We start from the raw sequence: 14,910 nt of genomic DNA on the forward strand, positions 1-14,910 counted from the left end.
CAATACAGAGAAAAAAAATAGGATATTTAAAAGTCAAAGCGGTACAGGCACCTGTAGTCTGAAGCATAATTCCAACTTAACAAATAAAACTATTTGAAAAGTAAAAACAAACACCCTATACTCCCAAGCAAGAGTGTAACAACCAGCAGTCATGCAGACCAATCAGGTCTCCACATTCATCATGGAAAGCACAGAATACAAAGCAAAACAAGCAGCTTTGAATGTAACCTACACGGTGGGTGGAAAGGAGAGTCTCAAACAAACAATCCTCCTGCCTCAGTCTCTCAAGATCGTGTGTGTTGGAGCACACAAGAGAACAATGGCTCAAGACATACAGTGCCACCACAGGATTCATAACAAGTTTCATTTAATAAAAACAGAAGTGGAGGGGGATGCTAGCTCAGGTGAGACAAGGGTGGTTGGCTATCATTCAATCCACCCCAGACTATGAATCCCTTGATTCACTCTGCTTACTTTCATTTATGCTTAAAATATTCCAAAACTTGAAAAGTTTCTCTCAGAGGCGAGATGTGGTCGTGCACACTTTTAATTCCAGCACTTGGGAGGCAAAGGCAGGTGGATCTCTCTGCATTTGAGACCTGCTTGGTCAATACAGGAAAGACAGCCAGGACTATGTAGAGATATCGTCTCCAAATAAATCACACACACACACACACACACACACACACACACACACACACACACACACACACACAGCTTATGTCACAGAAGTTGAAAATTGCATGGTAGTTATCAGACTGTAGGAAGAAGAGTGGAGGTTGGTCAAGGAGAACTGGCTTACAATTAGTAAAGATTTAGGAGAAAGAAGTGTGAGTAAAGTCCACGCTGCTGCATGGTAAGGAGACCATTCTCAGTTTTATGTTTTGTTCCCTGTCCGTCCGTCTGCAGCTCTACTGCATCTTATCTGCCGGGATGAATGGCTTTGCTCCCACAATGTCTGTTTTACCACTCCAAAGGCAATGGAGTCACTGAAACTAAACCAAAATAATCTTTTGTTCTCAGGTATTTATTTTGTCACAGTAATGGAAGGGTGACCAACACAGAATGCTCATACCAAAACATCACAGCTCCCATAAATCTGGACTTTTTCCAGGGTTTCACACATGCTAGGCACATGTCCATCCACCATTGAGCTGAGTCCCCAATCCCAATAATTATATACAAACTTTTTGTGCCACTTTTTATGTATATTTATGATCTTAATGTTAGTATTTACTTGTTTTATTGTGTGTGTGCCTGTATCTGCATGGCACACGCACCAGGTCTCTCCTATGTATGCCCCAGAGACTGAACTCAGCTTATCTGTCAGGCTTGCTGACCTCACTCTTCCTGGCTGAGCCACCCACCATACAGCCCTATGCATTTATTCACTTTAAAGATGGGTTCTTGCTGTGTGACCAGGCCAGCCTGGCACTTGCAGTACAGACCAAACCAGCCGTGACCCACCTGCCTCTGCACCCTGAGTGCTGAAATCAAAGGCCCACACCACTCATGCCACTAGTACTCCACTATTATTGTTGTTATTTGCACCTGTTCTTGGCTTATGCGTGGGTTCTGAAAATCCAAAATAAAATACTTCACCTGTCTTCTTTTAGTTCTATGTTGGAGTTTTTTTTTAAATAATTTCCAGTCGGGGTTGGGGATTTAGCTCAGTGGTAGAGCGCTTGCCTAGCAAGCACAAGGCCCTGGGTTCGGTCCCCAGCTCCGAAAAAAAGAAAAAAAAATTTTTTTCCAGTCAAAATTCAAAAAGAATCATTCGTGTATGTGTGTGTGTGTGTGTGTGTGTGTGTGTGTGTGTGTGTGTGTGTGTGTGTAAAATGTTTCTTTTTAGTGGTGATATTGCTGGGGATCGAACCCAGGGTCTCACAAATATAAGCACATGTTCTACCATGGAGCTAAATACAGAAAAATATATATTTGTGTATATACACATAAAATATATGTATATATATTTGCGAAGGGAGGTTCAAAACAGGGTCTCTCTATCTACATCTGGAAATAAAAGAATATGCCACCATGTCTGGCTCAAATAAAATATTTTAAAGTGAAAATATAAGCTGGGCCTAGTGCCTCACATCTCTAATTCCAGATCTCAAAAGGCTGAGGCAGGAGGATTAGTGTTATGTTCAAGGCCAGCAAAGAAGTGAAAAGTATGTTTGTTGGAATAAAATCTACAAATAGAGCATACATTAAGTACAAACAAACTAACCAAGCAAAACACCCAGGCAAATTCAACAGAAAACTACAGAGCCCTAGGACAATGTGTTCTCGGAATAAAGGGGAGCTGAGAATAACCCAGAGAATCAGGCATGCTAGACAAGCACTCTGCCAATGAATCACACTGTCAGTCACAAATGGATCCTAACAGCAGCCAAAAGAAACAGGAAAAGCACAGCACACACACACACGCACACACGCACGCACGCACACACCCTATAAAAAGGAATAACAAACAGATTTCATTATTGAGAAACAATAATGAAACTACAAGAGAGAAGAGTAAGATCTACAGTTTCGACAAAAATAAATAAATAAATAAACAACAGTCTTAAAAACACAAGTAAAATAAAGTTTTAATTATTTTCAGTTCCAATGGTCTTATGGTGTGTTCTCTAGACACAGAGGCCATATGAGGACAGAATAACCCAACAAGAAATATGTCATAGCCTGATGGCACCTGGATCTTCAACCTCTAAGACAATAAAGATAAAACATATAACCTAAACCCAGTCAGAGTAGCACAGGTTTCTAGTCCCAGCATGGAGGAGGCAGGGTGAGATTTCGGGCCAGCCTGGATGATACAGAGAGTCCAGAGCAAGGAGGAGGGCACAATAAGACAACAACAAAAGATGCTGTCGACTGTAGCCTTGAGAGGTGTTCCGGATGGATGCCTTCTGTTCTCTCTCCTTGTTACCACACAGCAGCAAAGCAGTCCACGTGGTTTATCTGAAAACTGTTCTCTTCGTACCTGCTTTCTCTTCTTTAAGACAAGGCCTTGGGGTTGGGGATTTAGCTCAGTGGTAGAGCGCTTGCCTAGCAAGCGCAAGGCCCTGGGTTTGGTCCCCAGCTCCGAAAAAAAGAAAAAAGGAAAAAGAAAAAGAAACAAAAAAGACAAGGCCTTGATCTATAACCCAGGGTGGCCTCAAATTTGCAATCATCATGCCTCCCAGTTCCGAGTATGTCCAGTTTGTGACATTCTTTCCTTATCTACTCATGAGAACAGTTTTATGTCATACCAGCACTTAGGAGGAAGGGGCAGAACACTGAGTTCAAGGCTAATTTGAGTGGCAGGAAAACCCTGTCTCAAAAACAAACAAACTACACTTTAGCTTGGCAGCTGAACACTTGCCCAGCCTCTGTGGAGACTTAAATGCAACCCTGCGCACCAACACCAACCAGAAAAGCTACACTCTAGGCTGGAAGGATGGCTCAGCAGTTGAACCTCCTGCTCCTCTAGAGGACGTGAGCTAACTGCCAGCACCTCACATCAGACAGCTCACAACCACCTCCAACAGGCTCGCAGCCACAAAAACATACACTCATACAAATACAAATTTCTATCAAAAAAAGCCACAGCCACTGTTTTAATGCTTACTGTACCTTAGCATATGCAGGTACCATACATCCACACGGCAAAGGTACTGCTGTTACAAGGATGACAAGGCCCAATGAGGCAAAGAAGCTTCCCAAGGCTCACGAGCAGAGAATGAATGGCAACATAAACTCAAAACTTCCGTAACACTGAGAAATGACTTGATTCGGGGAGCTGGTGAGAGGACTCAGTGGATGACGGTGTCTACTAACAAGCCCCCAGGACCCAAAGGAGAGAATTATTTTCCCCAAGTTGACCTCTGACCGCTTCACTCAAGAGCATGCACATATGTGTGCACATGAACACACATATACAAATGAGATGTAATAAATTGTTGTTGTTATTGTTGTTCTGAGACAGGGTCTCACTATGTAGCCCTGGCTATCCTGGATCTCACTATGTAGACCAGACTGGCCTCGAACTCACAAAGAACTGCCAGCCTCTGTCTCCCATGTGCTGGGATTAAAGGTGTATGCTGGCTATATATTTTCTTTTTCTAAAGAAATCTCAAAGAAAATATGACCTCAGCTACCCTGTTGGAAATGGTCACAAGTAACAATAAGGAAAGGCACAAGCTGGTGAAAGGGATAGACAAACACATCTTTGAACAGTGTACACCATTATTACATACTGTTCCCCACACATCCTCATCTATAAACTCAAAAAGTGAGAACTGTCAGAATAGCTTTCTATTCTGTCTAGTGAACAGGTGTGCAGTCAAACACCTGCAGACTGAGCCACACATGTAGGTAAAACACTCATACACATGAGATAAATACATGGAAAATAAAAGACTGCTGAATGCAGGTACCCAGTTTATAGAAGGGTGAACAAGCTGCTCTATAAAAAGCCACAGAGCAAACATTTTCAACTCTGCAGGCTTCATCCTTGTTGCGACCACACTCCTCTGCACTCACAAAGAGCTGCATGACCCAGGACACCATGACCACAGGCAGGAGTGAGGGGCCTTTGTCAAAGTCCCACTGGCATGCAAGTGAGAACGGCCACCGTAGCTCACCTATCTTCTTAGTAAGCAGGGCTGTCATGATGGCATCTCTTTCCCAAACAGCTGTGCTCTATGTCCCCTCCTCCAGACAAGACGTTGGCCCTACTGCAGATATGGACCCAAGACTATAACCAGAATTCCACAGTCAAACCTGCTCAGTAGTAACTGCTGGCCTCGCATGACTGTTGTACACCAGCCATGGGACACAATCCCCTGTATGTGAGCAGTGAACAGAGCCACAGAAATAGTATCCAGAGGTAAAAGAAAGTCCAGACAGCCTCAGTCAGTCAGGGCACTCCATCCACCTCCTCCTCCTGCCTGTCTCCCACCAGCTGGACACTTACTTGATTTTTAGCAAATGCAGGGATTTGCTGGACGATGCTGTTATCTCTCCAGTCTTGTTTCTATTGATGTAAACCGAGAAGCCGTTGTTTTGGAAGCCAAACTCCTTTGCAACCTACAAGCCCCAAACAACAGAAATGTAATGAAACATCCAAGTATCAAATGCCAGAAGGTGCCAAGACCACAGGAAGAACAATTAGTAATGTTAGACAGTGCTCATCAGAGTATGCATCCCTTGTCGTTTCACTCAGGAAAAACTGTATTGATCACACCAGTGACAATTCAGTAAGTGGTCCACAAGAAGCCAAAGATCCTGTATAAATAATAAAAAAAGGTGGAACCAGCCAGAGTCAAGGCCACTGTGTAAGTTAATTGCTACTTTTGAAACAATACTGAAAACCCAATTCCCATCATAAACCTACCAGTAGAGAGAAAATGGAGTGCAGAATGATGCTACCAGTGGAAAAGCCAGCTGCAGCAAGTAAGAGTCTCAACCGCTAGTGCCTGCTGCCAAGCCTTATGACCAAAATCTGATACTGGACCCATAGTAGGACAAGAGAATTGACTCTTGCAAGTTGTTCTCTGACCGCCACATGTATACCACGGCATGAACCATCCACCCCAATACATAAATAAGTGTAAAAGATTTTTAAAACGAAAAGTCAGCTGGGCACAGTGGCACACTCCTGTGATTCCAGCGCTGGGAAGATGCAAACGGAGTATAGAGTTCAAGGCTAGTCTCAGCTACCCAGCAAGACTGGACTAAATGCATGAGACCCTGACAACCTGACACAAAACAATGAAAGGGAGAGGGGTTGGGGATTTGGCTCAGTGGTAGAGCCTTTACCTAGGAAGCGCAAGGTCCTGAGTTCGGTCCCCAGCCCTGGGGGGGGGGGGGGGGGGGAATGAAAGGGAGAAAGGAAGGAAAAACAGATAAGCAGGAAGGGAGGTAGATCATCAAATCACGTGTGCTATGGGACCTATTAATCATTTAACTCAACAGATATTAAGTACTCCATGTGGGACTCTGGAGGTTCTGGGCTCTGAAAACCCATCAATGAGACCTTGAAATGAATAGTCTCAAATGAACCAATCACTAAGATTCCATAAGTTGCTGTCATCTTCTTTTCTGGCTAGGGTAGAGATGGCAGTGGCACAGATCTCGAATGGCTCTGGCTAGCTTCAAACTCAGAATGCAGCTAAAGCTGGCCTTGAACTCCTGATCCTACTACCTGCACCTCCCAAGTGCTGGTCTGTGAGTTGTTTTCAACATAAACCATCTCACCAGTGACACATGCCAACATTATTTTCAGAGCATAAAGCCATATATAAAAAAGGTCGCTTACTTAGCACAGGCCATCTTGCTCAAACAACATTTACAGGGCTCAAGATCTGCTTTCCAAGCAAGTTTATAAGGTAGAAAGAGGCTGTTTTAAAGACCATTTATTGGGATTTTAACCCTACACACACAGTATAGCTCCACTTACAAGAGACATCTGAAATAGTGGAACTCAACACTTAGTGGGAAGAGAAAACGGAATGGTGGTGACCAGGGCTTCAGGGAAGCTGTTGTTTGAAGGAGAACAGATTTCAGACATACATAATGAAAATGTTCTGAAGACATGTTTCACAGCAATGCAATTCTTAATATGGAATGAAAAATGTAGTAGAATGAAATATGTAACAGAAGAGGAAAAAGAACACGTAATACCGTAGATGTAAATCTGCATTTGATAGCAGAGAACCACATCCATAACACACTGTCCAATAAAAAAAAAAGTAAATTAAAAATGGATACATAAGACCATCTTGAATATGGATATACTTGTAAATCACATGGTCTTATAGGCCCAGTGTGTGTGCAAACCGACAATCCACCTAGGCTTGTGTGAACTTGTCACTCCCAATGGCATAACTTGCTATACCCACCAAACAAGCCAATTAATGAGTGATGGAAAAGGGAGAAGTTGGATGCTGAGTTCTGCCAGTTACATGGAGAGAGCAGCCTGGGTGCTGGGAGTCAGTGTCTCTGGACACTGGCAGAGGAGGACCTTTTGGGACAGGACCTGCAGAGACGCTAACTCGGCAGGGTTCAACCCTGTAAACAGAATGCAGTTTGGATCCTATCCCTTTAATTTCACTAAAGTTTTACTTCTTATATATGAGTGAGAATGATGCACAATTAAAATGCCTTCCAGATAATTTTCAAAAAGCACTGAAGCACGAAATAAAACTCTAATGACAAACAGTTTCCCAGGCAGACATGGTAAGGTTTCCCAGGTAAACATGGTGAGGTTTCTTTGGAAATGCCATTGTGTTTGAGATGGGAAGAAATGTAGCAAGAGTATCAGTAAGATTGTCTCTGACATTTGAAATACCTCACCAAAAGCTGCTTCAAGGAATAACACTATGCGGGGGTTGGGGATTTAGCTTAGTGGTAGAGCGCTTGCCTAGCAAGTGCAAGGCCCTGGGTTCGGTCCCCATCTCCGAAAAAAAAGAAAAGGAAAAAAAAAAAAAAAAAAAAAGAATAACACTATGGGCTCAGTGGTTAAGAGCACTGACTGCTCTTCCAGAGGTCCTGAATTCAATTCCCAGAAACCACATGGTGGCTCTGTAATGGGAGCTGATGCCCTCTTCTGGTGTGTCTGAAGACAGATACAGTGTACTAATAAATAAATAAATAATATGTTAAAAAAAAAAAAGAACACTGTGTACTTAGCTATAAAATGCAGCAAAGTGAGTTGGGAATTACATTACTTCCATATTGACAAAGACAAAATAAGAGGGCCACAATTTACTGGCCTAGGATACAAAGTATGAGACAAAAGTTATTCTCCTCAGGGCTGACTCAGCTCTCTCCATTACTCCCTGTACAGACAGAGTCATAAACACGTGGCTTTAATTTCTCTAAAAAAGAACTAGGGGGCTGGAGAGATGGCTCAGTGGTTAAGAGCCCTGACTGTTCTTCCAGAGGTCCTGAGTTCAAATCCCAGCAACCACATGGTGGCTTACAACCATCTGTAATTGGATCCAATGCCCTCTTCTGGTGTGTCTGAAGACAGCTATAGTGTACTTATAAATAATAAATAAATAAATCTAAAAAAAAAAAAAAAAAAAAAAAAAGAACTAGGGAGGGGTAGCCTGAAGAAATGACTTAGTGGCTAAGAGCAAAGGCTGCTCTTCTAAAGGACCAAGGTTCAATTCCAAACTTATGTAGCAGTTCATAACAGTCTATAACACAATTCCAAGGGGATCTGACCCCTCTTCTGGTCTCCACAGGTACTAGACATAGGTATGTGCTACTCATATACTAATCCACAAACCTAAATATGACAAAACTGCCAGAATTCCACTGTTCTATGTAATAAACAACCGTGCAGGCAAATGACTACAGACCTGGCAACACATGCAAGCAAAACGTCCATACATTAAACATCCATACATTAAAAGTAAAACATTTAGGGCTGGAGAGATGGCTTAGTGGTTAAGAGCACTGACTGCTCTTCCAGAGGTCCTGAGTTCAATTCCCAGCAACCACATGGTGGCTCATAACCATCTGTAATGGGATCTGATGCCCTCTTCTGCTGTGTCTGAAGACACAGTGTACTCATATAAAGTAGATAAATAAATCATTTAAAAAATAAAAAAGATCAGGGAGAGGCAGGGCTGGAGAGATGGGTAAGCTGTTCAGATGTTCAGATTAGGACCCCTCCCTAGTTCTTTTTTAGAGAAATTAAACACCTCATCCTATTGCAGAAGACCTGGAATCAGATACCAACACCACCTGTAACTCCAGTTCAGAAGAATCCAACACCCTCTTCTGGTCATCACTGACATTGCATGTATGTAGTATGCAGAATACAAGCAAGCAAAATACTCATATACATAAAATAAAAATAAACCAATCAGGAATCTGAGGTAGACAGACCTTTCTGAATTAAAAACCAGATGTGAGGCCAGCCTGGTCTACTAAGCAAGTTCCAAGCCAGTCAGCACTAAGTAGTGAGACACTATCTCAAAATTAATAAAAAGAATGAGCTGAACGTAGTGGCACACACCTTTAATCCCAGCACTTGAGAGGCAGAGGCAGGCAGATCTCTGTGAGTTTGAGGTCAGCCTGATCTACAGAGTGAGTTCCAGGATAGCCAGGGCTACACAGAGACCCTGTCTCAAAACAAAACCAAACAAAAATAAATAAATAGAATGGGTCATTCTAAAGAAAGCTTTTATTACAATTCCCCTTTGACAAACTCAAGTTTTCTCCAAATGTTATTTGAAACACGGTCCTTGCTGTGTGCGTGAGCACATGCACGTGCGCATTCACAGGAAAGGGTCTTATTCCATGGACCCAGCTGGTCTGCAGTTCACTACATTGCCTACGGGGTCTTTTTTTTTTTCTTTTTTTCTTTTTTTCGGAGCTGGGGACTGAACCCAGGGCCTTGAGCTTGCTAGGCAAGCGCTCTACCGCTGAGCTAAATCCCCAACCCCTGCCTACGGGGTCTTAATCCTTTCTCATCTCAGCCTCCTGAGACAAGACCACAGGTGTTAACACCACACCCGACTCGGAATTTTCCTTCTCAAAAACTACTCTTGCAAAGTACTTTAGCATCTCCTGTGGTCATATTAGTTGTGATTGAACACCTGACCCAGAGCTCGGCATAGCGATTCACACTTACAACCCCAGTGGCACTCAGGAAGCTCAAGCAGGAGTTACTTAGAGCACAAGGCCAGCTTACATAGTGATACTCTGTCTATCTTTCTGACTCCACCTGCCTGTCTCCTTTCCCTCTCTACCTCCCTGCCCCTATCCAGTCCAATCACACAGTGAAAAAGCAGTTATGAGGGACAGCCTGGTGGTGAGAGTCAAAAAGGAAACAGAAAAAGGCAGAGACAGGAACCCTGGAGAGAACAAGTACCTTTTTCAGAAATGTTGCGGCTGTTTCTCTCTTTGTTGCTGTGATCCTCTTCACTCCATCGGGGGATTGGACACGGATTATCTACAGTAAATCAAGAAAGACGGTTACTGTACCTAGTAAGGGATTGGTTTTATAAGACTTACATGAGGTCTCTTGCACACTTAGACTGTTGAAACTAGAGGTAGAAGTCACCCTTCTGCAGCTTTCTGTGGTATGTATGTATGTTGTGTGTGTGTGTGCGCGTGCGTGTGTGCACGTGCGCACACGCGCGCGCGGGAGAGCTGTATGCAGCACGGGCGTGCTCACTTATGCACACCCACATGCTGTCAGTCAATGTAGGGCAGCTTCCTCTACTGCTCTGCACCTTCTGCCATGGAGTCTCAGACATTCACCTCTCTGTCTGGCTTTTTTCCACATGCTGGGATCCAAACTCATCCCAATGCTTGTACAGCAACCCCTTTCCCACTAAGCCACCTCTCCACTCCCAATCTTTCCCTTCAATCCCCAATTTCATTATTTCTTGAAGGGGAAACAAGATGTAAGATGCTTCAAAACTTGAACGACGGTCTAGAGTACCACTCTGATTCAAACTCTGTAATTTCATGTGGAACACACAACTTCGAGGCTAACTATGGTGGGAACATGTAATCCCAAGCACAGGTGAGAACATCTGAAGAAGGCAGCCAGAGCTGCACGAGACAATCTTAAGTTAAGGTTTTTGGACTGTTTTTCAAGGGTTTCTCTGTCCTAGAACTCACTCTATAAACCAGACTGGCCTCAAATGCACCTGCCTCTGCCTCCCAGAACGTATGCCACTACCACCCAACGATAAGGTTTTTATTTTACAAATGTAGGCGTTTGCCTGCCTTCATGTACTTCCCTTCAAGATCACAAGAAGACATCACATGAAATCATCTTAAAAAGGCCAAAGAGATAGTTCAGTCCTTAAAAGCAACAGCTGCTCTTGCAGAAAAATGGGTTTAATTCCCACCATGTACATAGAGGCTCTCAACTGTCTGTAATTCTAGTTCTATGGGATGCACTAACCACTTCTGTTCCACAGGACCCTGAATGCTTATGGGGCACACACATATATATGCATAAAAAATAAATTAATTTTAAAATAAAACAAAATAAAGGCCCTTAATATCATGGTAAACTCTAAGGAGAGGCTTTCTTGGGGCGCTGGGTTTTAACAAAATGTATTTCCATGGCAAGCAAAGATAAAAATGTTGACTGGCCTCTAAGAATGCTAGACACAGGCCCACTTTCTAGGACTTGGCGTTTGAGACTTGGCTTCTGAGAACACATCATTCATCATGTCAGGCACTGCTGGAGCCCCTGCTTTAGCAAAGAAGCATGAAAGGGCATGCCCTGTAAACCAGGCAGCTTTGCCCAGCCACCTGAGGACTGCAAGGAAAGATACAAAATACCTCAGAAAATACCTCTGTTGTAGTGCTTTCTCCAGCACTCACTAATGGTGCACTGTACAGAAAATACTTTAGGGGTTGGGGATTTAGCTCAGTGGTAGAGCGCTTGCCTAGCAAGCGCAAGGCCCTGGGTTCGGTCCCCAGCTCCGAAAAAAAGAAAAAAAAAAAAAAACAGAAAATACTTTAAACAAAGACTTCTACTAACACACTGAGGAACTCCATAATGGCTTACAGTTAACTGAGTTTTGTCTTCTTTTTAAGAACGATGCAGGTTCTTCTAAAATGATATGACCGCCCCTCTCAATTTTTAGTGAGTTTTACTTGGTTTTGTCCAGTATGTTCAACATTAAATACTCTGTTCTGGAAAAAAGGCATAAAGTTGTGCACACATTTGCTTCTGAACCATATCTGTCTCAGTGTCTCATTTCTTCACCCAGCTCCCATCTGTAGTAAGTGCAACTATAAGTGAGAACTGATTTCTAGAACTCTTTTCTTCACTTGGGATTTGATGCCGAGGAAAAACACCTCATATATATTTCATTCTTATCTGTCTTCAACTCTGCAACATGTCAAAGTTAAGACCTTGCTTCTCTGTGGAAGGCTCCACAAACGCTCCTTCATTCCATCACTTACCCTGGTACTAGGAGAAAGAAGTAGCAAGAGAAATCTGTTGGTTGGCTGATTTTGGTTTGGTTGTACGCATGATGCAGACCAGACAAGTTTCAAACCTTTAGGAACCTGGCCCAGGTTCCTAAGTTCTGGGATTACAGGCCTATGCTACAATGCCTTGCTTCCCAAAGAATTCTAAAGCGCAAAGTCACTGTACCTGATGGGAGTCTGAATTGAAGAAGAAACAACCATGTGCTGAGAAAGGTTTTGGATTAACCTCTGACAGGCTACAAAAGAGAATACAGAATAGACAGATTTGGCCACACGAAGAACACAGATTCTTAATGTTAGACGTGGGGCTGGAGAGAAGGCTCAGCAGTTAAGAACACTCGCTACTCTTCAAGAGGTCCTGAGTTCAATTCCCAGCAACCACATGGTGGCTCACAACCAGTCTATACTGGCATCTGATGCCCTCTTCCAACATGCAGGTATACATGCAGACAGAACAAAAATACATATCTATTTAAAAAAAAAAAAAAAGCCAAACGTGTGGAAGCAGCAGCAGCAATCCCACTTATCTGGGAAGCTGAGGAGAGTCTGAGCACTGGAGCTAGACGAGCCTGAACAACACAGTCGAGTCTGAGTCACAAAGTAAAAACAAAAACAAACAAACAAAAAAATCAAGACTAAAAAAATAGAAATTTTCTTGGAAGAATGGTTGAATTTTTAACATTATCCCTACAGAAGTTCTTTGAAGACCCCCCCCCCCTTCGAATTCAGAAGAAACAGGGATGGAGAGATGGCTCAGAAGGTAAGAGTACTCACTCACTGCTCCTACAGAGCATCCTAGTTCAGTTCCCAGCATCCACAACTGAGTGACTCACAACTGCCTGTAACTTCAGCTCCAGGGTGTCCAAAACCTTTAGCTTCTAAACAACTGCACTTATGTGCACATACCCTACACATAACTTTTTCAAAAAGGGGCTGGTGAGATGGCTTATCCATAAATAGCACTTCTTGCTCTTCCAGGGGAACTGGGTTCAATTCCCAGCACCCACACGTTCCTGAGGATCCAAACTACTCTGGCCTTCTTTAACAATCAGGTGTGGTACATGTACATATATGAAGGTAAAATGCCCATCTACATAAAATACATGTCTTAAAAGTAAAACTTCTAAAATCAACTTCTGAAGAGTATATTAATTCCTTACAGCCTGAGAAAGTCAACTGAAGACCAACTGATGCCCAGGTCAGCCTCTGAAACAAACTGCTTAACCTCAGTAAAGATCATTAAAGTGGGAAGTTTAAAAAGCAGATTTACCTGCTGATACCTCACCTATGTCTAAGCAAGTCATCTGAGATGGTAAACTTTAGTTTAAAACAAAGTCAGCCATTCTGAGGTTTCTCTGCATCATCTGCATTCAGGATAGGAAATACAGAGAGAACGGAAGACCCCTAAATGGAACTGTAAAGAAAGAGAGGCTGCCCTAAGAGAAAAGCCTTAAGTCTTAACCTGCCAGAAATAGTAGTCCTTGTCTGCGATGAGGTAGGTGAGGTGGGAGCATGTCAATGACAAGGACAGTCTGAGATGAAGTAGTACGACTGTTTCAAGAAACAAAACAAAACTCAAGAGCTACACTTCCCTGGAAATCCAAGGAACCCAGAGAGAAGTGATTGTTCTCGAATGCAGGAAACCATTGCAGAGCTGTCCCAGGCTTAAAGCAACCAACATGATTCCGATTCCACGGAAATCTCAAATATTCCTCAATGTTGGCCATAATTATTCTGTCAGGACAGTCTGTTTACTCTTATCACTTTGGAAACTCCCACAAGTTAACCACCGGCTGGTTTTCCTCTTGTTTTACTGACATATTCCATGGGGTTGGGGGTGACAATCTCTACTGACAGGCCAAAGTGAAATCAGCCTTCTTTATTATACTCCTTGTAAACAGGTAGTCATCAAGTTGTCTATGTCAAAGAAGAGCCAGTCCCGCCAGTTTTCGGATTGCCCCCATGGCCGCGTCCTCTGTGAAAAAGGGGTTCCCCCTAATGATGCCCTTCTCCGGTCGACTCTTCCGGAGTGAAATCATGACGAGGCACTGCTGGGATGGGGGAGGAGAGAAGGACGCACCCGGCTTCGGGGCCTGGGAGAAGGCCGAGGTCCCTCAGAGCAACCTGCGGCAGCAGGGAGGAAGAAGGCCGCTCCACTCGGACCGCTCGGCCCCCTTCCCACCAGCCTCTCCGGGCTCGGCTAGGGCTGGTACCTCCTCAAAACCAAGGCGAATGAGGAGAAGCCGCCGGCTCCGAGCACCGTCCAGCGCTGGCCCGCCCAGGACGCCCGCAAATCTGCTGCCTCATCCCGGCGCCCCGCTCCCTCCCGACCGCCGCACTCACGATGCTCTCGGCCATGGCGGTCGCTCCTGCCTCCGGGCTCGGGCCCCGGGCTGCCGCCGCCTGTCTCCCCAAGGGCCTCGCAGCCCCGGCCTCGGCCTCAGCCCCGGCCCCGGCCTCCCGCCGCCGCCGCCACCGCCGCTCCAGCTTCGCCGCCCGGCTCCGCCAGCGCCGACGTCCGGTGCTTCGCTCAACGCACTCCGCCAGGCGAAGAGAGACGAAACAAGGTTCCGGCCCCGCCAACGGCCGCGCGCATGCGCAGGCGGCGCCGCGCGTACCTCGGCCCCGCCCCTCCTAGGCGCGCGTCTAACCCTGCCTCCTATACTGGACCCAGGACCTCAAATTCAGAAGACGGACAGGAAAGGCATATTCCTGAAAGTTCGAACGATACAAAAAAGCTGCAAGAGGAGACGAGCATCGAGATCTCACTCAAATATAACCGTTAAGGATGTTCTGTACCGGGGCTGGGGATTTAGCTCAGTGGCAGAGCGCTTACCTAGGAAGCGCAAGGCCCTGGGTTCGGTCCCCAGCTCCGGAAAAAAAAAAAAAAAAAAAAAAGAACCAAAAAAAAAAAAAAAAAGGATGTTCTGTACCGTCTTCACA

At 44.4% G+C, this 14,910-nt stretch overlaps 1 protein-coding gene across 2 annotated transcripts in view; it reads right to left on the reverse strand.

Moving 5' to 3' along the window:
- Nploc4 (NPL4 homolog, ubiquitin recognition factor) overlaps positions 1–14,520 on the reverse strand; it is a 55,551-nt gene extending 41,031 nt beyond the window's left edge. The window contains exons 1-3 of one of the 2 annotated variants that reach the window (XM_039085086.2): positions 14,311–14,520; positions 9,878–9,958; positions 4,964–5,076 (exon numbers count right to left, since the gene is read on the reverse strand). In XM_039085086.2, the coding sequence (XP_038941014.1) occupies positions 4,964–5,076; positions 9,878–9,958; positions 14,311–14,325 (209 nt within the window). In that variant the 5' untranslated portion in view covers positions 14,326–14,520. 2 annotated transcript variants of the gene reach the window in all.
- Between the last annotated feature and the right edge of the window lie 390 nt (positions 14,521–14,910).

Source organism: Rattus norvegicus, chromosome 10 (assembly GCF_036323735.1).
Source record: "Rattus norvegicus strain BN/NHsdMcwi chromosome 10, GRCr8, whole genome shotgun sequence".
Lineage (NCBI taxonomy): Eukaryota > Metazoa > Chordata > Mammalia > Rodentia > Muridae > Rattus > Rattus norvegicus.